The sequence below is a fragment of the Hyaena hyaena genome, unplaced genomic scaffold (assembly GCF_003009895.1).
Source record: "Hyaena hyaena isolate Hyena2069 unplaced genomic scaffold, ASM300989v1 scaffold_56, whole genome shotgun sequence".
Taxonomy (NCBI): domain Eukaryota; kingdom Metazoa; phylum Chordata; class Mammalia; order Carnivora; family Hyaenidae; genus Hyaena; species Hyaena hyaena.
Genome location: NW_024080688.1, coordinates 2,409,119 through 2,435,156, shown reverse-complemented (window position 1 = coordinate 2,435,156; position 26,038 = coordinate 2,409,119). Strand labels below are relative to the sequence as shown.

At 54.5% G+C, this 26,038-nt stretch overlaps 1 protein-coding gene across 1 annotated transcript in view; it reads left to right on the top strand.

Moving 5' to 3' along the window:
* SLC6A1 (solute carrier family 6 member 1) overlaps positions 1-25,136 on the top strand; it is a 41,293-nt gene extending 16,157 nt beyond the window's left edge. Inside the window, exons 2-16 of the mRNA XM_039231408.1 lie at positions 5,456-5,518; positions 7,155-7,484; positions 7,927-8,058; positions 8,650-8,750; positions 9,616-9,725; positions 11,226-11,358; positions 14,378-14,512; positions 14,718-14,821; positions 15,360-15,484; positions 16,859-16,971; positions 17,331-17,462; positions 18,870-18,972; positions 20,550-20,650; positions 21,485-21,652; positions 23,477-25,136. Coding sequence (XP_039087339.1) covers positions 7,247-7,484; positions 7,927-8,058; positions 8,650-8,750; positions 9,616-9,725; positions 11,226-11,358; positions 14,378-14,512; positions 14,718-14,821; positions 15,360-15,484; positions 16,859-16,971; positions 17,331-17,462; positions 18,870-18,972; positions 20,550-20,650; positions 21,485-21,652; positions 23,477-23,581 — 1,800 coding nt within the window. The 5' untranslated portion in view covers positions 5,456-5,518; positions 7,155-7,246 and the 3' untranslated portion in view covers positions 23,582-25,136. The remainder of the gene's footprint in view (positions 1-5,455; positions 5,519-7,154; positions 7,485-7,926; positions 8,059-8,649; positions 8,751-9,615; positions 9,726-11,225; positions 11,359-14,377; positions 14,513-14,717; positions 14,822-15,359; positions 15,485-16,858; positions 16,972-17,330; positions 17,463-18,869; positions 18,973-20,549; positions 20,651-21,484; positions 21,653-23,476) is intronic.
* The last annotated feature ends 902 nt before the right edge of the window (positions 25,137-26,038 follow it).

Sequence of the window (26,038 nt, the reverse complement as noted above, 5' to 3'; positions counted from 1 at the left end):
GGAGCTGGCATGGGTCTGGATACACAACAGATGCTCAATAAAGCCTGTCTAATCCACTGAGCCCAGCATTTTTCCCTAAAGCAGAGAATAAACTGTATTATGTTTCCCTTTGGAATGAAGCCAAACCCAATATTAATTTTTTTTCTTGAACCGCAGAGTTCCAAAAAGAAATAAAGGCAAGTAGAGTGGTTGCAGTATGAAGCAAGCCTCTGTAATTTCTGTAATTACAGAAGACAAAGCAGGAGTGTGCACAGCGTCATGGGAGGGAGTGGGGGGGGGAGCCTACGCCCAGGCCTGCTCCTCCCCCTTGCCTTCCTGGCTCTTCGTGGCCCCCCACTCGCTCTGAGTGGGTTCTGGGCCCAGCTCCGGCCTGGACAATGGCAGCCCTGAGACACTGGCCTTGACCTTTTGGCCTCTGCCCAAGTCCCCACCCCACGCAGCACCAGTCCCTCAGATGCAGTGGAACAGAGGGAGGATTGTCCCGGCGGCTGCTACACACTCCCTTCCCCCAGCCCTCCATCTGCACAGGCCAGGGGGCTGCAGGCCCCGCCTCCAAACAGAAACCCGGCCAGCCCCACACCACCTCTGCCCTAGCTGACGCGAGTCACTGTCCTCTCTCACTGGACTCTCAGTCTCTCTATAAGCACTACCCAGCCACCCACCCCACCCTGCTCCTACCCCTTCCCTTCTGCAGCCTCTTCTGGGCAGGCAGAGTGAGACTTTTAAATGTAAGTCAGATTTTCCCCTCCGCCCCCCTGCTTAAAACCTCTACTCTGTTCCATCCTGTTTAGAAGAAAATGTGAACTCCTCGCTGTGGTCTCTGAGACCTTGTGTGATCCAGCCCTTGCCCGCCTAATTCTAATTCTGTTCCCTCCTGTACTGGACTCCAGCCAGCCCAGCCTCCATGCTGACTCTCAAACATGCCAAGCTGATTCCTGCCTCAGGGCCTTTGCACTTGCTGTTCCCTCTGTTTAAAAATGTATCCTAGAGAGTCATATTTCTGGCTTCTAATTCAAACTGGAAAAAATTTTTGTTCGGGCCAAAAACAACAAGCCCGAGGGCCAGTGTTGACCCGTTTTGCCAGTTCTGATCAAGAGCTTCCAAACTACATTTTTTTTTTCTTATAAAGCATTTCCTCACTCAGGGATTGGCAGGGGTGTTCTTTCTGCTTGGTTTGGCCCCATTTTTATCAATGGCTTCAGGATTTGGTCTCAGAGTGCACATCGAGGAAGGAACATGTTCATGGAAACATTTTCCCCACTTTCCTGCCTTGAGTCTCTTTAACTCCTTCCCAGAGCCTGCCTGAGTGAGTCTTTTTTTCTAAGACTAACCTGATCATATTATCACCCCCCGTTGCATCCCTGAAACCGGCCCCTAAGTTCCTCAGCCTGGCTCTCAAGGTCCTTCACAAACTGACCTTCCTGTGTTCAAACCTCCCTACTCTGTTCCTGCATTCCCCTCACCTGGGATGCCCTTCCCTCTTTCTGAGCCTGGTGAACCCCTATCCAGCCGTCAAAACCCAGTTGCAGCGTCGCCTCGGCTGGGATGCCTTCTCTGGTTGAATTAAATCATTCCTTCTGGGCCTACAGCGTCTTGTTCATACAGGCTCGCAGCACTATCACAGGGTCTTGTGATTGGCTGTCGACAGAGAGACTTCTTCTAGGCTGTGACCTTGTCAAGGTCAAGGACCTTGTCTTGTTCATGTTTGCAGCCCGAGCATCCGGCCCAGCTCCGTGTATACATTAGACCCTCGGTAAATGTTTGCAAAATGGAATCTTTCTGCTGCCTCCTGTCAGTTCACGGGTTCAAACTCCGGGTCAGAATACAAAGTGCTAGAAATGATTGTTGGATCCCCACTTCGGCACATAGCACGTGCTGAGTCAATACCGGAGGAAGGAAGGAGGGAATGAGCAGGGGGGTGAATACAGAAAACGGGTCACGGTGGTCACACATTAACGGTGCCCTTTGGAACGTTACTTGGGTGGAATTCAGCTAACGTGGGGAAGTGGTAACGGAGGAGCCTGTAGCCAGATTCTCCTCAGTCCGCAGAATATTGTCACCTGATGAGGAGGCACCAGAAGGCTCTGGAAGCAGGCCTTGGAAAAACGCGCCAGGTCACGAGGTGGTGGAGGCAGCCCCGCCCCCTACGGCGCCGCAGGTGGCGGAGGGCCGCAGATGGGCGCTGGCCACGGGGCCCGCAGAGCCGCCCTCTGACGCTGGGCAGCCCTGCGGGCAAATGTTTCGGGAAAGGGGAGGTAACAGCGGGCAGGAAGGCGGCCCCGGCCTCGGAGAGCATTGCCTTTCCAGAAAGGTAGCCAGATTCCTTTGCTGTGAACCCGCACACGCCTGTGCTTTCTGGGCTGTTTCTCGTGAGGGTCGGAGCGACAGGTTAGCCCGCTGGGGTCAGGGATGAAAACTGGCAAGAAGCTATCCCTGGGGTGTTTTAGGGAGGCCGCTTCTGCAAGTGCCACTCCCAGCTTCTGACCGGCCCAGGGCGACTCGGAGATGGGGAGCCACAGTCCGTGCACACAGATGGCAACAATCACAATGATGATAATGGCTGAGGTGCCCTAAGCGCCCGCTCTCAGCCAGTATCCTTCCCCCTGCTCTGCATGCGTGATCTCATTTAACCCTTCATGGCCCCATTTTGCAGATGAGATCAGAAAGGCAGTGGAACTTGCCCAGTGTTAGTAAGTGTGAAGGGGCGCCCAGGTCTCCGCTATGGCACCCGACCGTCTGTCTCCCTGCACGCCAGAGGGCCTTCTCCACGGGGACCCCCAAAGCAGCACCAGCGACATCGCTTCGTGGCTGGATATTGCTGCCTGCACACTTTGCACGTCTCCTAGGAGGAGGCTGCGCATGCAGTCCTGTGGCCCTTCAGAGGGAAGCGACAGGCGTCTTGCTAGATCTTTCCCAGTCCTGAAGATAGCATGGAGGCCTCCGGCCGTGTGAAGAGCGCAGCCTTGGTCTCTGATCTCTCTGACCTTTGCACGAGGAGATGCTAAATGCACTCGTGGAGGGGACAGTGGAATAAACCTGGTGAACCAGAACGTGGTGAGCCAGAACCTGCTTCCTCCCGACCTTACACCTTCCCACGTGTTGATGGTGAATGATTTCTTCAAAGGACGTAGACAGCGCATTTCCCCCTTAAACACCCCTGCCGTCTCACCGGCTAGCGGGAGCGAGCCAGAGCTACGCCCGCCCATCTGTCCATCTGTCTGCCTGTCACTCTGTCCGTCTCCCCCTGAGTGGTGTGGGGCAGCCTGAAGCCCCAGTGCGCAGCGCGGTAGATTTTAGGGTTTGCTTTGGCTCTCCGCGGATAATCGACAAGTATGTCTGGGCGGAGGCCAGACGTGGCTGTTCCCGTGGGCTATGGGCCTTCCGGAGAACTTGGTCAAGCGGCGGGGGAGCCGAGATTCAAGACTTGAGCGGGGGTCCCCCGAGCCAAGGGGAGCAAACTCAGGACATTTATGTTACTACTAGGCGACAGCTTCTTTGTGAACTGCAAGCACAGGGACGTAGCCAGTCTTGAGAAAGCCTGGAATGGCAAAGACAGACGCTTTCAGGATTCTCTCTCCATCTTTTTTTAAGTTTATTTCTTTATTTTTAGAGAGTGAGTGGGGGAGGGGCAGAAGAGAGAGAGGAGAGAGAAAATCCCCAGGGGGTCTGTGCTGTCAGTGCAGAGCCTGCCGTGGGGCTCGAGCCCACAAACTGTGAGATCATGGCCTGAGTCCAAGTCAAGAGTCAGGCGCTTCACTGACCGAGCCACCCAGGTGCCCCTCTCTCTATCCATCTCTCGACCTCTGATTTCCTTCCTTCTCAGCAGACCCACTCTCTCGGCCACTCTGCGTACCGGTGGGCAGAAGCTGGCTGCCTGAGATCCCAATTCCCCGGAGAGACTGGTCTTCTTTCTCCCTCTCACGCCAAATTCCCAGGGAGGGAGCTCTGAGTGACTAGCCAGAGTCAGGTGATCAGCCCTGGTCCAAGGTGATTGGACCCTTGTGGACAAACCTGGTGGCCAGAGCCCACAAGGGCAGGTCATGGGGACAGTAAAGGGCATTGCTGCTTTGACAGTTAATGGCTAACCAGCCCTGCCTACAAAAGGGGTTCCATTTTAGCCTCCCCCTTTCCTGACGCTGCTCTCTGCCCCACATACCCCAGGACTTCCCAGTAGACTACAGGATGGGCTACCGTCCCTGACGATGGGATGTCACCCGACCTGAGTCTGGAGTTCCTTCTGATGAGGCCAGGCCCAAGCCGGGAGCTAGACAGGCATCCGAAACAAGGTGGGTCAGCCTTCAGAACAAGAAACAGGGTTTCGATTGCCTGACACTGCTCTGGTTTTCCGTGAATTCTAGGAAGAGACGATGGTGTTTGGTAACGAGGCTTGCGTGGGAGGGGCCGTCAGGTGGGCGCATAGCACCCAGGGTCCCCCCGCGAGGCAGAGCGGAGGGAGGAGGAGCCCGCACATCGCTTTGGCTCTCCTCCTCCATCCCAGAGTCCTCAGACCACTGCTCCACACGGTCCCGTGTGCCCTGAGGATTCTGTTCATTCATCCTGCCTCATTTTTATTAACTTAAAAATGTTTCCTAGAAACTTAGAAATTTATTGTAATGTCTTTGTAGAAATATAGAAATAATTCTAAAAATCCAGAAAAGCCCAGGGGTGCCTGGGGGGCTCAGTCGGTTGGGCGTCTGACTTCTGCTCAGGTCATGATCTTGCACCTTGTGAGTTCGAGCCCTGCATCGGGCTCCGCGCCGACAGCTCAGAGCCTGAAGCCTGCTTCCGACTCTATGTCTCCCTCTCTCTCTCTGCCCCTTCCCCTCTCATGCTCTCTCTCTGTCTCTCAAAAATAAATAAACATTAAAAAAATTATTTTTTTTATCCAGAAAAGCACAAAAAGGGAAACAAAAATCACTCTTCCAGACTAATCACTGTGAATCTCTCAGGGTATATCCTTTGGGTTTTGGAGGGAGTTTTTGTAATGAACAGATTGGCGGGGGCTAAAATAGAACCATACTAAATACACTGTTTTGAGTCTGCTTTTTTCACTCCATAAAACAAGGTGCCGTCTCTCATGCTCCTACACGGTCTCACGACATTTGTGCATGTTTGGTTGGAGGATGAGACGTCTCAGCTGGGCTCGCTGGCCCCCAGTTGGGCCCTAGGAGCTGCGTCCTCTCTCACCTCTCTTCCTTTTGATAAAACGATGAAGCGACACCCTTGCATTGGCCTCAAGCAATGTCCTGAGAGGGCAGCGGCCCCTTCCGGCGTGTTCCCAGTGCCCCATGGCCAGTACCGCACTGCGTGGACTCACAGGGTCACCTGGCAGTGGGGGGGGGGGGGGGCGGGGGCCTCCGAGAGAGGCTCCTGCCCCCGTGCTGCTCTCCCCCAGGCTGCCCATTAGCCACCACCTGGCAGCTCACCAGGGTCCCTCCTCGTCTCTGCTTTGCAGGCTCCCACCCAGGGGCTGCAGACGGCGCTGCTCTGGACCTGACCCACCACCGAAAACCACCAGGTAACATCCTAACCACACTGATCACCACCGTTCATGGGGTCCTCTTGGGAAACCAGTCAGGTGAAAAGTACTCTTCCAGCCATTAAAGGTTCTTTTTGCCACACTTCTACAAGCTCGATAAGATTGCTCCCATCTCAGAGATGGAGAAACTGAGGCTAGAGTGATCAAAAGTACTACGTAGGGTCGCTCAGCTTGTAAAAGGCAGACTGGAGATTGGAATCCAGGACAGGGCCAAGTCCAATGTCCTACACCGCCCTCTACCCTCACTCTAGAGAGGTAAGGAGAGTGCAGGGTGCAGACGAATGTCTTGAGTCAGGCGGTCCTTCTTCGGCTGATGGCTGGGGCTGGCTCCCAGCCTAAGAATCTCCTTTTGCAGAATTTGTTAAATGCACAGGTTCAGGACGCATCCCCTTGAAGTTCCGGTGTGGGGCATCTGGGGTGCGGCCTGGGACTCTGCATCGCTCTAGAGCTTCGCAAACGCCTCGGAAGCACAGCCAGGCTCGGGGGTCGCTGAGAAAACGGTAGCCGGTCTGCACCATTTGCCAGGCACGGGGTCCTCACTGAATAAGCAAAGAGCAGACCACCCAATGAGGGGCATACTGTTATCCTAACTCAGTTTTTAATATACGTTATTTATTTATTTTTATTTATATCCAAGTTATTTAGCATCGAGTGCAGCAGTCGATTCCTTAATGCCCCTCCCCCACTTCGCCCCTCCCCCTCCCACAACCCCTCTGTCTCTTCTCCATATTTCAGAGTCCCTTATGTTTCGTCCCCCTCCCTGTTTTTTATAATTTCTTTGCTTCCCTTCCCTTATGTTTTGTATCTTAAAGTCCTCACAGGAGTGAAGTCATATGATGCTTGTCTTTCTCTGACTGACTCATTTCACATAGCATCAACCGGCTACTTCCTTCCACATAGTTGCAACGGCAAGATTTCATTCTTTTTGCTTGCTCAGTAATACTCCGTTGTATCTGTAGGCCACATCTTCTTATCCTTTCATCCATCGATGGACATTTGAGCTCTTTCCGTACTTTGACTATTGTCAATAGCGCTGCTGTGAACATTGGGGTCTATATTGTAACTCAATGTAAAAGATCGAGAGAGCAGGGCCCAGAGAGGTTAAGGAGTATTCTCGAAGTCACGCAGCTCAAACGTGAAAGAGGACTGTGATGATGATTAGAGTCTGTGCTTATGTATCACCTTCACTCCCCGACTGTGGCCGGGTCACATCCCTGTTCTGGCCCACGGTTAAGCCCCTCTGTTGTGCTTACATCGGCCATGGTTACTATGACCTCAGGGAATGAAAAATCTAATCATATACCAAGAGGCAAAGATGAGGAACACTTAATATTTCTGTCTGAATATTTGGTCTCCTTGGTTTTCTTCCCTGAGCAAGACCCGTAACGGGGGGCGTGGGACGCAGATGCAGGTCTGAAGTGAGCTCAGGAGCTCCGAACACAGCACCTCTGCACGCACAAGTCTGGAAACAGGGCACGGCCCTTCCTCCGGGACAAAGAGGCCTTACGAGCGAGCCTCCTCCAGCTCCCGGGCTGTTTGTGATTTTGTGATTTTGGGGCAACTCCCGGATCTTGCCGCCCTTCTGTGCCTGTCACCCCACCCCCTCTTCTCCCAGGGTGACCTTGAGCCGCAAAACTGCTGTCCGCGTGGACCGGGGCCGACATCGCACGTCCATCTGCCAGGACCTCTGTGTCCAAACTCCGCGACATGGCGACCAATGGCAGCAAGGTGGCCGATGGGCAGATCTCCACGGAGGTCAGCGAGGCCCCTGTGGCCAATGACAAGCCCAAAACTCTGGTGGTCAAGGTGCAGAAGAAGGCAGCGGACCTTCCAGACCGGGACACGTGGAAGGGCCGCTTCGACTTCCTCATGTCCTGTGTGGGCTACGCCATCGGCCTGGGCAACGTCTGGAGATTCCCCTATCTCTGCGGCAAGAACGGAGGTGGTAGGTGCTGGCCCGGAAACTGCCCAGCCGGGTCTGGACCCCTTGGGGGGGAGTGTCACAGCTGGGGGACAGTGTCACAGCTGGGGGAGAGTGTCACAGCTGGGGGAGAGTGTCACAGCTGGGGGAGAGTGTCACAGCTGGGAAGGTGCCCCTAAAGACTCCAAAAGGGGCAGCCGGCCCCAGTTCCTGTTTCTTGTCCCTTAACCAAAAGGTGGCTTTGTTAGCAAGACCAAAAAGTTCACCCCTTCGATTTGCCAAGAACGAGGGACGTAGTTAGAGCGAAGGCCATCCTCGGGCCTCAGTGTGGCTGTGGTGCTGCTTCTGAGGCTGGGGGCCCGGATGTCATCACTGCAGCCCGAGAGTGCCCTGCCCCGATGCCCCCTCTGCCCGCGGCTCCTCCAAAGCCTTGGGGCCATGAGTGTCTCTCTCCTCAACCCCACAGGGGCCTTCCTGATCCCCTACTTCCTGACCCTCATCTTTGCGGGGGTCCCTCTCTTCCTGCTGGAGTGCTCCCTGGGTCAGTACACGTCCATCGGGGGCCTGGGGGTGTGGAAGCTGGCCCCCATGTTCAAGGGTAAGTCTGCACGGTGGGGGGCCATGTGGCGGGACCCCTGCTCACAGATCCTTGGTGAAATCAGGGCCTTCCCAGCGCCCCCGGCCCCACTGGCAAGAGGGACCTGCTTGGTTCACTTCTGAGCAGAGTGGAGCCCTCGCCAGGGGTGGTGACAGACGGCGGCACCGGCTATGATCTAGGGCGGTGGTGGTGGACAGGAGCACCCAGCCCAGAGCCCCCCCGCCTCCGCCCCCACCAGCCTACTGTCCCTCGAGCTTATTCCCCCAGCCAGGGCTGGTACAATTTTCTTTGCTTCCATACTCAGTGCCTGACACCAGATGGATACGTGGAGAATCATTCTTGCCTGGCAAACCCAGACCCCGTCCCACCTGTAACCAGCCCGTGCCGGGCCCCAGAGCCAAGTCCCCACTTGCCAGACGTGTGTGACCCTAGCTAAGTTCCCGCCTCTCTCTTAGTCTCCAGGCCTCAATAACACCTGTCTCCAGGGGCCGGTGAGCTGGTGGGTACCATGGAAAATGAGAAGCATGGCACCCACTGGCCAGTTACTACGATCGTTCTGTTAAACAAAGATCGTGCTGCTGTCGCTCCCAGGTGTGGGCCTCGCGGCCGCCGTGCTATCATTCTGGCTGAACATCTACTATATCGTGATCATCTCCTGGGCCATCTACTACCTGTACAACTCCTTCACCACTGTGAGTGCGCCCTCGGATCGCCCCCCCCCCCCCCTCCGGGAGGAGCCAGACCCAGGGAGTGCCATTTTGCCGGCAGGGCTATTCCTGGGAGGGGGGGTGGAGGGGGGGTGGTTTGTGTTCAGTGGCCCCTGGTCCCCTACAAATTGTAGCCCCGTGAACCGGCACCCACTCCGAGCCAGCCACTGAGCCATGTGCTTCGTGTGGGCTAACATCTGCTCCTCTGGACACCCTTCTTAAGGCGGCTTTTGTTAGCTCATTTCATATGGACCCAGACCACCTGGGTTCCAATCCTGCCCGCTATATATACCAGCTGTGCAACTTCGAGAAAGAAACTTAACCTCTTTGAGCCACGGTGCCCTCATTTATAAAATGAGGGTGAAAAATAAGGCCGGCCTAGTAGAGTTGTTGTGAGGACTAAGGAGTAAATATGTGCAAAAGGCTTAGAATCGTACTTCACAAGGAACAGATGCTGTTAAGTATTCGCTGTTAACATCTGTGTGCAGAGGGTCAGGCAGGCAAGATCTCTTACCCAAGGTCACAAGCTAGGAAGTGGCCCCCAGATGAACACACAAGATATCGTGGTGCAGCTTGGAAAGCGGGTTTCCAGAGGGAAATGATCAAGGTTCAAGTTCCAGCTCTGGCCCTTAGGAGCTGTGTGATCTCGAACAAGTTACTGCCCCTCTCTGATCTCTAAAATGAGGCTCTCGGCATGCCCTGCATCTGAGAGCTGTCGGGAAGGGCAGCGAGTTAACGGGTGGCTGTGAGGAGGCTCAGGGGCCGTGAGGATGGACGAAGCGTGCCGGGACCGCCATTGCCATCTCCGGGGGGCTCAGGTGGGTTTGTCGGTGCCCCTGTGCCTTTGCAGACGCTGCCATGGAAACAGTGTGACAACCCGTGGAACACAGACCGCTGCTTCTCCAACTACAGCATCGTCAACACCACCAACATGACCAGCGCCGTGGTGGAGTTCTGGGAGTAAGTGTGGCGACATCGGCGGGGGCGGGGGGGCCGTCAGCCAGGGCCGGCAGGAGACAGAGGCGCCCTGCAGAGGGAGCTGGGAGCCGGCGGTGTGCGCGGGGCACAGAGAGAAGCAGGGGGCAGCGAAGCCCTTTCTCCCCATAGAGAGATGGGCCACTCGTTACAAACCGGGGAGAACGAATCACTGCAGTACAGAGACTGAGTGCACAGAACAGAACAGAACAGAACGGACAGGGGTGAAGCGTGAGCCACCAGAAGGGAGGAGCCAGCACAGGCCAAGGAGAGTGGCCAGGGGAGGCCAACAAAATCCCAGCTCATCCTGAAAACCCGCCCCATCCACTTAGAAACCCAGAGTTGTTTGGAATAAAGGCACATGCACACACTCACACACGCGCGCGTGCGCGCGCACACACACACACACACGGAAAGCCGTGCTGATTGTATCCTCAGGAGAACACGTCTCAGATGTGTATTGGGGTATTGATTTTACAGAAAGGGATCTCTTGGGCATGAAGGAGGCATTTGCGCTGGGTGGCTTGCAAGGGTCCGGGAGCCTTCTGGAAGGTTCCCTGGCACCTTGGAGAAGCTGCCAGGAGGAGCTGTTCTTAGGTGTCAGAGTACATGACTCTGGTCTTTGTGCAGAAACGTCCCTGGCCAGCCCATCTCCTCACAAACAGAAATGAGATTCTTCGGCTGCCGCTTCCTTCCGGCCTCTGCCACATACAAGTCTCTCACACCCATTCACGGTTGCATTCATCCATTTATTCAATCGACATTTCTTGAGCACTTACTGCATGCGGCGTGGTTAGGGGCCTGGCAAACAGAAGCAAACAGGCAGCGGTAACAGCGGATGCGCAGGGCTGGGAGGAGGGGATGCGCGGGAGGCTGGAGGGGCCCCGGTTGGTACGTGGACCAGCCCAGGGAGGAAGTCACATCTGAGGATGAAAACCACGTAGGGAAGACAGGCGTCCGCAGGAGGAAGAGAATGCACAAAGGCTTGGACGCAGGGGAGCACAAGCCAGCCACAGAGGAGGGGAGGGGAGCCGTCCAGTCTGACAGGCGTTCGAAGGGCTCAGGGAGAGCCGAGACGAGAGAGAAGTAGAGCCAGCCCCGAAGGCCCTCGCAAGGGCAGCCTGGGGGGGTTGGACTTCATTCTGAGGAAGTAAGGAGCTCTCCGCTGTAGGGTTTTAAGCAGGGGAGGGACACGGTCAGACAGACCACTTAGAAGGGTCTCTGGGGCTGGAGTGGGGACAGAGCAAAAGTGAAGGTGAGGGTAACAGGTGAGCAATAAGGCGGCCAGACTAGGGCTCCCTTGAGCAAAGAGCACTCTCTGCCGAGGAGTATAATGGACCCCGGTCTCCAGCCAGCCCCCGATCTCCGTAATCACAGATGCCAGCACAGTCACACTGGAGGGTGTCACCCGTGTCCAATCCCTGGGTACCCCCGGGTCACTCCAGCTCCCGCGTGACTTTCTGCTCCCCTCCACTGTTCCACCAGGCGGAATATGCATCAGATGACAGACGGGCTGGATAAGCCAGGCCAGATCCGCTGGCCCCTGGCCATCACCCTGGCCATCGCCTGGATCCTTGTGTATTTCTGTATCTGGAAAGGTGTTGGCTGGACTGGAAAGGTAAGGCCTGTGCACAGTGGGGACCAGAAGGGGACAGGTCCCCTGGGGGATCTCTGCAAGGAGTGTGCACCGCGAGGAACCCTGTCGGACTTGTAGTGAGGCAGTTCTCTTCATCTCTCCCTGACTCGGTTTCCTTTCCTGTAAAATGGGAATGGTAACACTGCCTACCTCCTGGGCAGTTGTGAGGATTAGATCCAATAATGCAAGTCAGACAGTTACACGGAGCCACGGCAAAGCAGGTGGTAAACTTGGCTCCGGGACCAGTGAACAAGCCTCGTGGGTGATCCAGAGATGATATTTCCACATCCCAGCCTTTGAGGAGCCACAGAAATGGACCAAGGAATGGTTAGGTACCCACGCCCTGTTCTGAAACAGTCCTGAGTTCAAATCCCCACGTCCCTGTTTGCTTGGCTAGGTGACCTCACACCAGTCACTTCACTGCTCTGAAATTCCGTTTCCTCCTCTGAAAAATAGGGCTTATCTGGTGGTTTGTTATGAAAACCAAATGGAGTGGTGATTTTGTAAAGCCCTCAGCAGCTGATGAGAGGAGTTGGACTTGTTTTGTTTTTATTATGGTCAAGTTCAGGGGGTGGGGGGTGGCGAGGAGGTCCAGGCTGGGGACATGTGAGGAGCTTGCCACCCAAGTTAGGGAGGACTGGCCTCACTCCCATTCCTTTGCCCTTAAAGCCCCACCCCAGGAGTCCAGGGACAGAGGTGGCTCAGGCTGTCACTGGCCCCAGCCTGAAGGGAACTTAAAGGCTGTCTTGAGTTTTTGCGGCAAGGAAGGGAGAGAAGGGATTTGAAAATCCGGGAACAGCAGGGAGGTCCAGACTACCCACGCTGACGGGAGCAAAACAGAACCTCAGCAGAGTCCGTGCTTGGGCGTGAGTACAGGTGATGAAACCCGCCCCCAGTTCCAGGCTGGTGGGACCTTTGGACCTTCCAGGCTCTCAGTCCCAAAGCCAGTGTCAAAACCTCTGGGATGTGTCCCTAAGCTGGGCAGTCAGGAGGAGGCCACAGGTGTCCCCCATCCCAATTTGAAGAAACAGAAGAATGTAGGGCCTAAGGGCACTGGAAGAAATAGAGCTGAGCTTGAGTCGCAGTCCCCTGATTCCTAGCTATGGGTGCTTGGGCAAGTCATTTCACCTCTCTGTGCCTCAGTCTCCTCATCTGTTAAATGAATACAATAATATAGTACCTTACAGGGTCGTCATAAAGACTGAGGAGAATAATCCATGCAGAGTATGTAGCATATGCCTACCCACCACATGCTGTATGCCATGGAGACAATACATGGTGTCAGTTGTCTTTTGAGCGAGTCATCCAGTCCATCCGTAAACATTTATTAAGCATCTAGTGTATACCTAACTCATTCTGAACAAGGAAGACAGGTTAAAGTGTAAGACCTAAGCACTATATATTAAGCATATTGTGTATCCTCATACAACTGACCTTTCTGAGTAGATAGGTTGATTGTACCCATTTTCCAGACAAGAAAATCATGGCTCAGAGAGGGTAAGAAATTGATCCAATGTCATACAGCTCACAGGTGCCACAGATGGCTTCAAATTCCCTTTTCCTAATTCCTAGTACAGTGGCTTTTCGAGTGGATTATGGCTGCCTTTCCTAACCCTGAAGAATCTCGGGGAAATGAAACTAACCTGGGGCACAACTCGTGCTGACCAGAAAATAGGGCCACGTGAGGCTGTGACATACAAGGGTTATTGAACTTGAAAACTGCCCTTTTACAACCGCGGACCGAGAAATGTAATCTCAGACGTGACGTCAGTCTTTTGACGATCAGTTTGGGGGGAAAACATATTTTTTTAATGATTATACTCAGTGCTGGCACCTATGTGGGGAAGGTGCGTCCTGAAATGCTGAATCAAGGCCCGTTTCTGGAAGGTAATTGAGCAAAATACGGATCACGAGCCATTGAGAGGTTTATCCCCTTTTCGTCAGGAATTCTCCTCCTAGAAAATGTTCCCAAGAGTGGTATAATAATTTTGGAGACAAAGTTTTTTTTTTTTTTTAAATGTTTTATTTATTTCTAGGAGAGAGATAGAGACAGCATGAGCAGGGGAGGGTCAGAGAGAGAGGGAATCACAGACTCTGAAACAGGCTCCAGGCTCTGAGCTGGCTGTCAGCACAGAGCCCGACGCGGGGCTCGAACCCACGAACCGCGAGATCATGACCCAAGCGAAAGTCGGACGCTTAACCGACTAAGCCACCCAGGCGCCCCATATATACAGGGTGTCCAGTGTTGTATTAGTGAGATTCACTTAAAGTTCATTAGAAAGTATTAGGGAAATTCACATAAATGATTAACAGTAGGGGAACCCTTAAAAAGGATGGTAGAACCTTCTGAGTGGCTATTTTGCATAATTATTGTTAAGAGACAATAAAACAGTTTTTAGTAAACAAAGAAATAAAGTACGTATTGTGTTTTTTAATTTTAAACGTGTTAAATGAAAATTCAAGTACACAATTTGAGCATCACTTTTAAAAAGAGTATGTGATCATACGTGCAAATCAGAGTCTCAAAAGAGGAACATTAAAATGTTCACCTTCGTGCTTTTATGTATTAGGCATTTATTGAGTGTCTCTTGTATACCACGGATTAGTCTAGGCATTGGGGAAACAAAAGTGAACAAGGCAAGCCCTCTCTTTCGTGTAACTTAAATTCTAGACGCTGTTGAAGGGAACTCTAAGTGTGTGTGTGTGTGTGTGTGTAAAATTTTCCTGACAGCGTATTTTACTTGAACACATTTAGACAGAAGTCAAAAAATAAAGGAGGGTCGGGGAAAGGAAAAGCCATGTGCTGAGCTGGTGTGTTTGCACTCCAAGGAGAGGCTTCAGAAAAGTGGACAAACACAGCCGGTTAGGAATCCAGGAAGGCTTCCTGGAGGGGGTTGACCTGGAAGGCCACAGCGGATCCTGAAATAGGAGACGTGGGGGCAGGGAACGACTGGGCGCGCTGCAGGGGGTGTGACGACCGCGTTGCCAACTTTTCCGCCAGGTGGTTTACTTCTCCGCCACCTACCCGTACATCATGCTGATCATCCTTTTCTTCCGTGGGGTCACGCTGCCCGGGGCCAAGGAGGGCATCCTCTTCTACATCACACCCAACTTCCGCAAGCTGTCCGACTCGGAGGTGAGCGCCTCCCTGGGCTCCCCGCCCCCTCCGGCTGGGTGAAGGGGAGCCACCATTTACCAGCGTCATGGAAAGTTCCCGCACCTCTCTGACCCTCGTGGAAGCCAAGCTGGTTGCCAGGTGGGGCTGGCCACCGCATGTCAAAGGCCCTGGGGCACTGTGGCAATGATTATAATTTTGACTCTTTTGACCATCCCACTTATAGGTGTGGCTGGATGCGGCAACCCAGATCTTCTTCTCCTACGGTCTGGGCCTGGGATCCCTGATCGCCCTTGGGAGCTATAATTCTTTCCACAACAACGTCTACAGGTGCGAGAGCCCCTTCCTTCCCGGCCACGCCCCTCTGACGCAAGCCCGCGCGTGGCCACGCCCCCGTACAGACCACGCCCCCTGGGCTTTCTCTGCTTTCTTTCTTTTTTTTTTTTTTAAATATTTTTATTTATTTCTAGAAGAGAGAGAGAGACAGCGTGAGCAGGGGAGGGTCAGAGAGAGAGGGAGTCACAGACTGAAACAGGCTCCAGGCTCTGAGCTGGCAGTCAGCACAGAGCCCGACGCGGGGCTCGAACCCACGAACCGCGAGATCATGACCTAAGCGAAAGCTGGACGCTTAACCGACTAAGCCACCCAGGCGCCCCTGGCTTTCTCTGCTTTCAACTCCACTCCTCACTAAGCGAATTCCTTTCCGGCCACTCCTTCCTGTTCCACCCCTTCCCTGGGATGGGGTGGGGGCACCTGCCCAGCAGTCCCTTTTCTGCCTGCCCCTCAGCCCTCATCCCTCCTAACGCGGCTCCTAGCTCCCCTCCTTGCCAGCCCCGCCCTCACTGGCTCCGCCCTTTCCTCCCCGCAGGGACTCCATCATCGTCTGCTGCATCAATTCGTGCACCAGCATGTTCGCAGGATTTGTCATCTTCTCCATCGTGGGCTTCATGGCCCATGTCACCAAGAGGTCCATCGCTGATGTGGCGGCCTCAGGTTCGGGCCGCCCATTTGAGGCCCGGGGCTCCTGGGGTGGGAGGGGATAGGGCGCGGCGTCTGTGGCCGTCATCGTCACCAGCAGCAGGGCGGCGGGGGACACGCACGCGGGCAGAGGGAAGAGCCAGTGCGAAGGCCTGGAGTCAGGGATGAGTGGGGTGTGTGGGCTCCCTGGCACTGGGCATCACGATGTGCCAGGCAGAGCACGGAGCGTTTTAGCTGCAAAGCATCTCTGAACCTTTCCAACACCCTGGAGTCGATGCTTCTGCTATCCCATTTACTAGGTGGGGAAACTGAGGCTCATGGACCATGTTCATCAAGCTAGAAAAACGGTGGGCTTGGAATTGAACATAGACCTGGCTGATCAAGAAGCCTGGGCCCTTAATGGCCTGACCATACTGGGTCTTCCAGCCCAAGGCTGCCTTCTGCAGGGAGAAGGCAGACTCTTGCCCCCTGGGATATAAACCTTCTTCCAGCTCAGATGTGCTCACCGGCATGACACAACGTGCCTCAGTCTTTGCTTTGGTCCCACGTCCAAACATGTCCTCACCAAGCGGGCTGTACCTGCTCTGTTCACCACACGGGTCATCAATGCCGCAGGGTCCCGGGAGAAGCCCAGGCAGCCCTCGCCTCCCGACTCAGCCAAGAGAGCAGTGAGATGAGGGACCCGCTGTGTTCACAGCGGAGGCCCTGGGCCTCAGGGAGACATCTCCTCCATCATGGAGAACTGGGCCGGTCATGTGGAAAGGAACTTTCTCCACTGATGTCCTCATCTTCCCTACAATGGCCAGCTCATTTCTCTGGGCCGCCCCAGCCACCACCCCCCTTTCCTGAGCCAGACCCAGGAAGATTGCAGTTTCTTTCCTTCTCCTTCCGAGGTTCCCCCTGATCTCTTGACTACCCCCGACCCAGACACTCAAGCGCAGTATGCCCCAAATTGATGGCTTTAAGCCTTCTCCTTCCCTGTGCTCCCACAAGGTGCCACCATCCAGTAGCCAGGGCAGCCCCGGAATCACCCTGAGCCCTTCCTTCACCTCCACTCCACAAACCAGCCAGTACCAGGACCTGCCCGTCCCCACCGCCTTTCGTTTCCTCCATGTGGTCACCGCTCTGCACCTGCACTGTCCCCACCACGGGCCAGGCCACCACGGTCCCTCATTTCATCTCCCTGGTACCCTGGCCTCCAGACCCAGCCGTACTCCCTCCGCTGCCCACACGCACTCGGTACCCTCACCTAGGAAAAGGGGGGCTGACGGCACTCACCCAGAGGGTTACTCTGAAGGTGAAATGCAGAAAAGCTTAGAAAGTGGGTGGTGTGCTGGGTATGCAGTAGGTGCTCAGCACCTTTCTTCTTTTTCGCCCTGCCCTCCACAGGCCCCGGGTTGGCGTTCCTGGCGTACCCAGAGGCGGTGACTCAGCTGCCCATCTCTCCCCTCTGGGCCATCCTCTTCTTCTCGATGCTGCTGATGCTGGGCATCGACAGCCAGGTGAGGGTGCCCTCCCCGGCCCTTTGGGGGGAGCCCCCAGCCAGCTCTGCGGCTCTGGAGGGGAGGGGGAATCAGGGAGAGGTGGCCATTGTCTTAGTTCTCCAGGAAGATGGTCAGGAGTTTCAGACCCCTAGCTGTTCCGCCACATGAGACTTTAGGGATCAGCTCCTCCGCTTTCCCCGTTTTCCAGATGGGGAAACTGATGTCCAGAGGGAAGGGTCACAAAGAGAGGCAGAGGCAGGCCTGGATCCTGGGGCCCCGACATTGCCGGGCCCCTCGGGTCGTGCCCCAGATAGTCAGGCTTCGGACGGGTTGGGCTGAGGTCTGCGGCGCGTGGCTGACCCTTGCCCCGCTTGAAGTTCTGCACCGTGGAGGGCTTCATCACGGCCCTGGTGGACGAGTACCCCAGACTCCTCCGCAACCGCAGGGAGCTCTTCATCGCTGCCGTCTGCATCGTCTCCTACCTGATCGGCCTCTCTAACATCACCCAGGTGAGCTCGCCGGGCCCCTGGCACACCTCTGGGGTGGCCACTTCCAGGTCCTCCCCACCCCAGCCTCATGGTGTCTCACCCTCAGTCTGTTCGTTGAGCACCATCTCTGTGCCGAGCCCAGCACACACAGCAGGAAGGCGTCCCTGCCTGCGGGGTGGGAGGGTGGCACACACACACACTGAGCTAGAAATGATACAAGACAGCTAGAGAATACAGGCCCTGGCCCAGCCCGGGGCCCCGGGACTGCTTCCTGGAGGAAGGGATACAGGGACTGTGTTTTTAAAAACTCACAAACATTAACGGGAGAGTCGAGCTGGAGTTGAGCCTTTGACCTTGACACTGTCTCTTCCTCTTGGTCCCACTTTGCTGTTTCTACTGATATTAATGAGCACTCCTCTCTGCATTCAAGGCCCTTCTGGTCTAGTCAGAAGGTGTACATGTCGCCGATGAATTGTACAATAAATGTAAATGACCCTAAAGCCATGAGCTCCACCCTGCGGGTCTGCTTTATGATGCGCAGAACTACCCGCGGATTCAAATACACTTCATTCCCAGAACATCCTTCATTTGTTCCTTCATTCCTCCATAGTTGTTACATACTCACCACGGGCCTCACGTGACACTGGAAATTCAGCAGTCACCGTGACGGACACCGTGTCTGCTCTCTTGGGGCTTCCACTCTGATGGACAAGACTGATGTACAAATTAGATCATTCAGAGAGTGTTCATTGCCATGAAGAAAAGAGGGAATGACCAGTGAGGGTGGAGGAATGCCACCTCCGAGTAGTCAGGAGAGGGCCCTCTGAGGAAGTGGCAGTTGAGCTGAGACTCAAATGATAAGGAAGAGACAGCCAGGGGAAGATGGAGCGGGGGGAAGAAGGCACAGCAGGTGCTAAGGTCCTGAGGTGGGCGTGGGTTGGGGAAGTTTGAGGAGCAGAGGGAGTGAGGAGACAGGTCGGGAGTGCAGAACGAGATCATACAGGACCTTGCAGGCCAGAGCCGTTTGTATTTTGTGTGGTGTGGTATGGTGTAGTATGGAATGGTATGGAATTTTAATCTCTCTCAACTCTTGATGTGTTGTAGTTACGTCTTCTGTAAGCCACGGAAAGCTTTAAGCAGGGAAAGGGCATAACTGATCAACCGTGTGGAGAGGTGGCTCTGATGACCAGCTCCTCTCCCGCCAGCATTGCCCGGAAGGGGACGTTTCTCTTCCCCAGACATTCCTTCCCAGTTCCCAGAGATGCGGTGATCACCTCCTCACATAGGCCCTTGATGCTTCTTTTAATATTCCCTTAAGCCTTCTCCTTGCAGCGTTGTCTAACACCTTCCTGGCCGTGTGGGCTGTGAGCTGAGCGCCCTGGGCTCTGGCCGGAAGTGGATCCGTTCTCACTGCCTTTCCTCTCTCAGGGAGGCATCTATGTCTTCAAGCTGTTTGATTACTACTCTGCCAGCGGCATGAGCCTGCTGTTCCTCGTCTTCTTCGAATGTGTCTCCATTTCCTGGTTTTACGGTGAGTGTCCACCCTCCTTCCTCCTACCCTCCCTCATTCATTCATTCATTCATTCATTCATTCATTTGTTCGTTCGTTCGTTCGTTCATTTAGTCCGTCAGTCAGTTAGTCCTTTCTTCAATTATCATTCAGCAAATACAACTTGAGCACCAAGCCCTTTCTATACATTAGTTCACAACTGACCCTTGAACAACCCGGGTTGGAACCACCCGGTCTCCTTATTCTGTGTATAAATATAGGACAGTGTTTTTTCTGATACTTTCATCACTATAATACAGTACTGCAAATGTATTATCGCATTTCTTTTCTCTGGCTTACTTTATTGTGAAAACACGGTGCATAATGCATAGAACCTACCAAATACATATTGATCTACCGTTTGTTATTGGCAAGGCTTCCAATCATCACTAAGCTGTTGGTGGTTACATTTCTGGAGAATCCAAAGTTATTTGCAGATTTTTGACTGCGTGTTGGGGGTCAACGCACCTGGATGCTCCAAGGCCAGCTGTACTTAGTCCCCACAGCAGTCTGATGAAGTTAGCACAGGAAACTCTGCTTAGAAGATAAATTTATTTGAAATGGGAGCCAAAATGTCTTCATAAATGTTGGGATCAGAGGGTTTGAGATTTTATCTAGAAAGGTAAAACCGGGGGCGCCTGGGTGGCTCAGTTGGTTAAGCGTCCGACTCATGACGTGAGCTCAGGTCTCGATCTCGGGGTTGTGAAGTCAAGCCTCATGTTGGGCTCCACGTTGGGCACGAAGCCTACTTAAAAGAAACCAAATCTACAAAAGTTCTAAAGTTAAATACGTAACCAAAATGGGGCTATAATTAAAAGTACGTGCTGCCTTAGACCAGGAAGGGAGTAAACAGTGACTTTATGTGTTCGTGTCACGGCCTGAGCTTCCGGACCCCGCCAGGGGACAGTCCAGAGTCATCCTCACCTGTCTTCCCGGGTCCCTCCTAGCCCTTGATGGTCCCTCCACTTTCTTCACCACCTCCTCCTCCTCCTCGTTCCCTCACCCCCCCCTCAACCGGCCTAACGCTGTCAGACCCTCGCTGGTCACTGGCTTTGTTTAGAATTCGGGCAGTGCCCAGCGTCGGGCTTGGGAACTCCATGACGCCTGTGATTTTCTGTAGGCTTTGTGGTGGTTCTTTGCAGTCGGCCACCCGTAGCTTGTAGCATCCGATCATCGGAGGAAAACGCCCCGTCCAGCAGAGCCTTGAAGGAAGGGCCAGGCTGGCTGTCGGGTGGGAGGGACATCGAGGGAGGCGGGGACCTCTTCATACGCATGTCCTTTGGTCGGTGGGTGTTTTCCCGTGAGGGTGCCTGGCTTTCCCGCACGACCCACTTGCCGGGGGTTGGCTGTTGAGATGGCGAGGACCCCCCCGGAGACAGAGCCCCTTATTCCACACTTGATCGTAGCCGAAAGGCCGAGAAGCGATATAGCCCCCTGCTGCAGACAAGGGGCCGAGGGTCCGGGACGTCAGGTGACCTGCCCGTGGTCAGACCGCCCGGAGGGGCCGGGCTGGGGCTTTGAGCTCACTCATCCCTGCTGCTCTTGTCCAAATGGCCCAGGTGTCAACCGATTCTACGACAACATCCAAGAGATGGTCGGCTCCAGGCCCTGCATCTGGTGGAAACTCTGCTGGTCCTTCTTCACCCCCATCATTGTGGCGGTAAGGACGTCCGCGTGAGGCCGGACCAGGCCCTGGGGCGACTCAGGTCCCAAGAGAAACTGCCGGAAGCAGCGGGGCCCATTCCCGAATAATACTACCGCCACCCCCCTCCCGGCCGAGCGCCTGCTCTGTGCTACGCGGGGCACCGTGGTGGGTGACACCGCCCTCACAACCCTCGGCCACGTGGGCATCCTTGCCCCGGCCTTACCGCTGAGGCGCCCGGGCCCAGGCCACCAGCTCCACCCGGCCAGCTGGTACTGCGTTCAGGCCGGATGCGCCTGATTCTGAAGCTCGAGCCCTGGGCTCGGGGAGGCCTCTTATTCTGCACATCCTTCGTGCCCTAGGCAGGAGGAAGCTGAGGCAGGGGCAGGCCGAGGCAGGCTGCCCCAGTCCTTGCGGGGGGTCAGGGGGGTCAGGCCACTGCCTGTGTCGTGTCCTGCAGAAGGCACTCAGCTGATGGCCGACTAGAGGCTGACGTCCAGTCCTCATTCTGCTTGCCAAGCTGCTTCTCTTGGAAGATGGAGGCCTTTTTCTATTGGTGCTCCCAGAAGGGGTCCCTTTTTCTGTTGGGCCTTCCAGAGAGGGCACCAGCTTCAAGCTGGTCCTCGTGAAAGGGGTGCCGCTTTCTGTGGGTTCCGAAGGGGACAAAGGTGTCTTAGGTACCAGCAGCGGCCTTGGGTGCAGGATTCCCAAGATGCTGGGCCCTTACGAGAGTCAGCCTCATGGCAAGGGAGGCGGTCCGTGGACCCATCAGCTTCAGGTCTGGGAAGAGGCCGGGATCGTCCAGTCCGGGTGACCGACGGCCCGCCACCCGCTCTCCCCCACCCTCCCCAGGGTGTGTTCATTTTCAGTGCTGTGCAGATGACTCCTCTCACCATGGGAAACTACGTTTTCCCCAAATGGGGCCAGGGCGTCGGCTGGCTCATGGCTCTGTCTTCCATGGTCCTCATCCCCGGTTACATGGCCTACATGTTCCTCACCTTAAAGGGCTCTCTGAAGCAGGTAAGCCCTTCTGCACCATTTAGATTGCTCGTCCCCTGCCCCTACTATGCTGGGCACAGCCCACTATGCTTGCAGAGCTCACAGTCTAGTTGGGAAATAGCCAACTCAGTTTCCAGTGACAGTAGGGTATTAGAAGCAGCATGATTTGGGTAAACCAGGGAGATGGGTTAGCCCTGCCTGGGTTGAGGAGGGTTAAGAAAGGCTTCTTGAAAGAGAAGATAGCTAAGAAGAAGCCTAAGGATGAGCCGGAGTTAAAGTAGGAGCAGAAAGAATGTTCCTAGAAGGGGATGGGAAGGAAGCATGTGCAAAGGCCCAGGGGTATAAACTGCATTTGGTGAACTGAAGGGAGATCGTTGTGGCCGGAGGGTAGAGGGGGCTGCAGAGGGGATGGTAAGAGATGAGGTTGGGGATGTAAGAAGGTCAGGCTCATGACGGGCTTTGAAAATTAGGACAAGAACTTTGGACTTTATCCTGAGGGCAAAGGGGAGCCTCAGGGGTTTAAAGCAGGTGAAGGGTAGGGTCAGATGTATCGAGGGCTTACCCTAGATCTCTTTTGTGCGCTTGATAAAGACAAAACCTGGTCTGACCCTGGAGGACAGATAATGGGAGGCACGCTGCCCTCAGCCGGGGCCTACTAGCACATTCGAGGTCCATGCCAGCTCTTTGTTAAGTTAAATCGAATTCTCGAGTGGAACAAGCCCATGTTGGGGTACCCAGGCGCTAGAGACATCGAGGCAGGAAGTGGGCGCCAAGGACATTTCACTGCGGAGGGGTGATGATCAGAATGCAGGGCCTGGGGTCAGTGGACCTTCGAGACCAGTCAGAGCAGAAGAGGGGGTGCTGTGGTCTATGGCCTAACAAAGACAAGGGGGGGGGTTGTGTGTAGCCCCTGGGCCGGCCTCCTCCAGCCGCAGATGGAGAAACTGAGATCAGGCGGGGAAACTGCTTCCCCACCCCTGGCAGTAAGTCAGGAAGTCCTTCGAAGAGCTGAGGCCCGCAGCCCCTCCTGCCGGCTCCAGGCCCAATGCTTTCCTTTCCCACGGTCCTCTGCTGAGCCCCCAGAAGGCGGTCAGGGCTTGGAGTGGCGGAGAAGCAACGGCGGTGCATTGGAGGGCAGCTCAGCCTGTGCAAAGGCCCGGGGGTGGGCACATCTGAGGACAGCGCATTAACTGCAGGGGCAGGATTGAGAGAAGGGCACACGTGTAGAGAAGGTAGTGGGAAATCCACTCAGGAAATGTGAATTGAACACCTACTATGTGACAGACAGTAGTATCAGGGCCAGAGACACAGTTGCCATGAGAAAAACAGGCAAAAATCCCACCCTCGTGGGGCTTACGTTCTAGTAGAGGAAGACCAACAATTAACAAAATTAAAACATGTTAGATGAGGACAAGTACCGTGGAGAAAAATAACGTAGGAAGGGGTTTTGGGGAGTGCTGAGTGAGGCCTTGCTGACAAGGTGACACTGAGCCAAGACCTAAGGAGGTAGAGCTTGAACTGTGTAATTATCTGAAAGGAAGGATGTACCAGACAGGGCAAGTGCAAAGGCCCTGAGGCAGGTGCATGTTTGACACGGGTGAGGAGGCCAGTGTGGCTGGAGTGAAGTAAGTGGCAGGGACGGAGGGGAGCAGCAAAGAGAGGGGCCAGTGGGGGGTTATTATAGTACCCAAATGTGACAGATGCTACTCGGGCCGGGTGGGAACATGGGAAAGTTGGGGGGGGGGCTGGAATCTGGGTGCACTTGAACGCAGGATAGACCTGAAAAGAGGGTGGGGGGCGGCCGGCCTTCCTCCTCCCAGCCCAGCTTCTCCCTGGTGCCCGCAGCGCATCCAGGTCATGATCCAGCCCAGCGAAGACATCGTGCGTCCCGAGAACGGTCCAGAGCAGCCCCAGGCCAGCGGCTCGGCCAGCAAAGAGGCCTACATCTAGGGGTGTCTGGCGGCTCGCCGACCCGACACTCTCACCCCCCGACCCGGCTGACCGTGACCACCACTTGATGTCTGAAGATACCGTCTATCTCAACCTACCTCGAGTGGCGGCGAGTGCAGACACCATCACCGTGCGAGGAAGGGGGGGACAGCCACGCCCCCGGTGGGCCCCGCCCGGGGCAGAGATACCGCCGGCTCCAGCAGCTGTAGGCTGGCGACCTTTGTAGTCCGGGCCCCATAAGCATCAAGCAACCAGCCTTTGTGACTGTGTGCCGACCCCTTGTACCCTGCCCGAGAGTGTGATGCGGCGTGGCCCCACACCTCGTGGCTTTTCCGTGACTCTCATCTCGGGCTTTGCAGGCAGTTTGGTTCGTCAGACGCTGCTCTGTACACGTGAAAAGGGCATTTTGTACAAAGGGGATTTCCAGGGAGAGCTTGCTCTTAAGCAGCGGGGAGCCAGCGGAGTTCGTCCTTTCTTTTTTTTTTTTTTTCGTTTATCCTTCCCGAGGCAGCTGGACAAACACCCCCCCAAGGACCTGCATCCTTGTTCCCAGAGCTGCAGCTCCAGCGATCTGTGGCCCGTGGTTCCCTGTCCCCACCCCCGCCCCGTCCGGCCAGGCCATTCGGATCACACCTGGCCCAACAGCGATCATTCCAGAGGGCCCAGCTCTCTCACTCCCTCCGTGGAAAACTGCCGCAAGCACAACTGATCTTTGTATTGCTGTTCTGGGGGCCCGAGGTCCCGCCGGGGGGTGGAGGGGGGGATTCCCTAACCAGGAGCCCCAGTTTCTCCTAGGCCTCCGCATTTTACGGCACACAAGTCAGGTGCAGAGGAAATCAAGGCGGAGGTCCGTCTGTCTGTCCTCGAGGCTGAACGGATGCACTTCTCTTTCTGTCTCCCCTTTCTGCCATGTCCTCACTGCCGCCCCCCTCAAAATGCTGCCTTCCTGGTTCACGCCCCTCAGCGGGAATCCCCTCACTGCCACGGAAATCTCCCCAGGCCACTAACTGAGGAGCTAGTGTTCACGCAGACCCCCCCCCCCCCACCCCCGCAGTGCTTCTGAGATTAAACTGCTTCGTCGAGAAGTAGCATTTGTTTCTTTCCGGAACTGGGCTCCGCGCTGGTGGTGCTGGTGGTGGACGGCGAGTCTGGCAAAGAGGCTTCCTGCAAGTTCCGGTGATGCAGCGTTTCTCATTTGCCAGGAAGATGGGTTCCCACGTAGCAAACTCTAGGTCGTGCCCCTTAGCTCCTTAGCTCCTTAGCTCACAAATCGTGTTTTACGACTAATCCGTAATAATGATGGTGAGTAACTGTGACTGTGGGTTTTTTAATCTCGTCCTTCTCATCCAACAGCGACCAGCATATACCCGTTCGTGCAATAAGGTACTCCCCTCAGAATATTAAGCACATTCTTGTAGAGAAAACAAAAAGTACGTGTCCGCGTAGAAAGGCACATTCCTGTACATTCATCCTTGCGCGCGGTAGATAGGGTCTCATTTGGTGACGTGTAGGGAATCTCACACCTTCTCCTGAGATCATCTGTAGAATAGCCTCATTGCTAAGGCACCGCAGATGCCGGCCGGTGGATCCATGACCCAGATGCTTCTGTGTTGTTAAATTATAGGGCTTAGGGGGAAAGGGACCCTTCACTGTGTCCCGTGGTCCCACCTCCCCATCCTGTGTGAATTCCTTTAGCATAAGGGCAGAAAGACTTCCGACCTTCTCTTCGTTCTTCAGCGTGACACTGAAGCTGAATCTTTCTATGACAAATGCCGTGTACTTCATGTTTGTAAGCAAATCTAATGGAGAAACCCCCTAACTGATTTCCATCCAAACCTACTTAATATAGCACAATATTCCGTGTCGTACAATTTCTGTGAGAGCTGTGAATACGTGTATCTTTTTTTAGTATTTGCCCTGGGGGAAAAGATATTGTATTATCATATATGCTTTTTTTTTTGCAATAAGGATTTATTCTCAGAACATCAAGTAAATTTATCTCTATATAAAAAAATATATGTAATATATACATATTCAAACTATATACAGAGCCTGTTTTAAAAAAATTACAGTATTATTTAGAAAAATTATCTGTTCTATGGACCAAATGTAAAATATTTATAAATGAAGATGCATTTTAAATGTCTATAAATGGTGTCATAACCACAGCACGGGCGTTATGTACGTTTCTAAGAATTTAGAGGAAAAATAATAAAGGTTCTATGATAAACAGTGGCAGACCTTCAATTCTTTGGGTGCCTCATTCATTGGAACACATACACACAGGATGACCACTTACCCTGAAAATGAAGGGAAGGGGAAGATACAGCACCCCGTGCTTTCCCTGATCATCAGTGAGCGGAAGTGGGGAGCCCTGGCCGCATGCGCACATCTCAAGAAGCGGAATGGAAACACCTCAGTTTTGTGTGAGTTTCTCCTGTTCTGGAAAGGATGAAA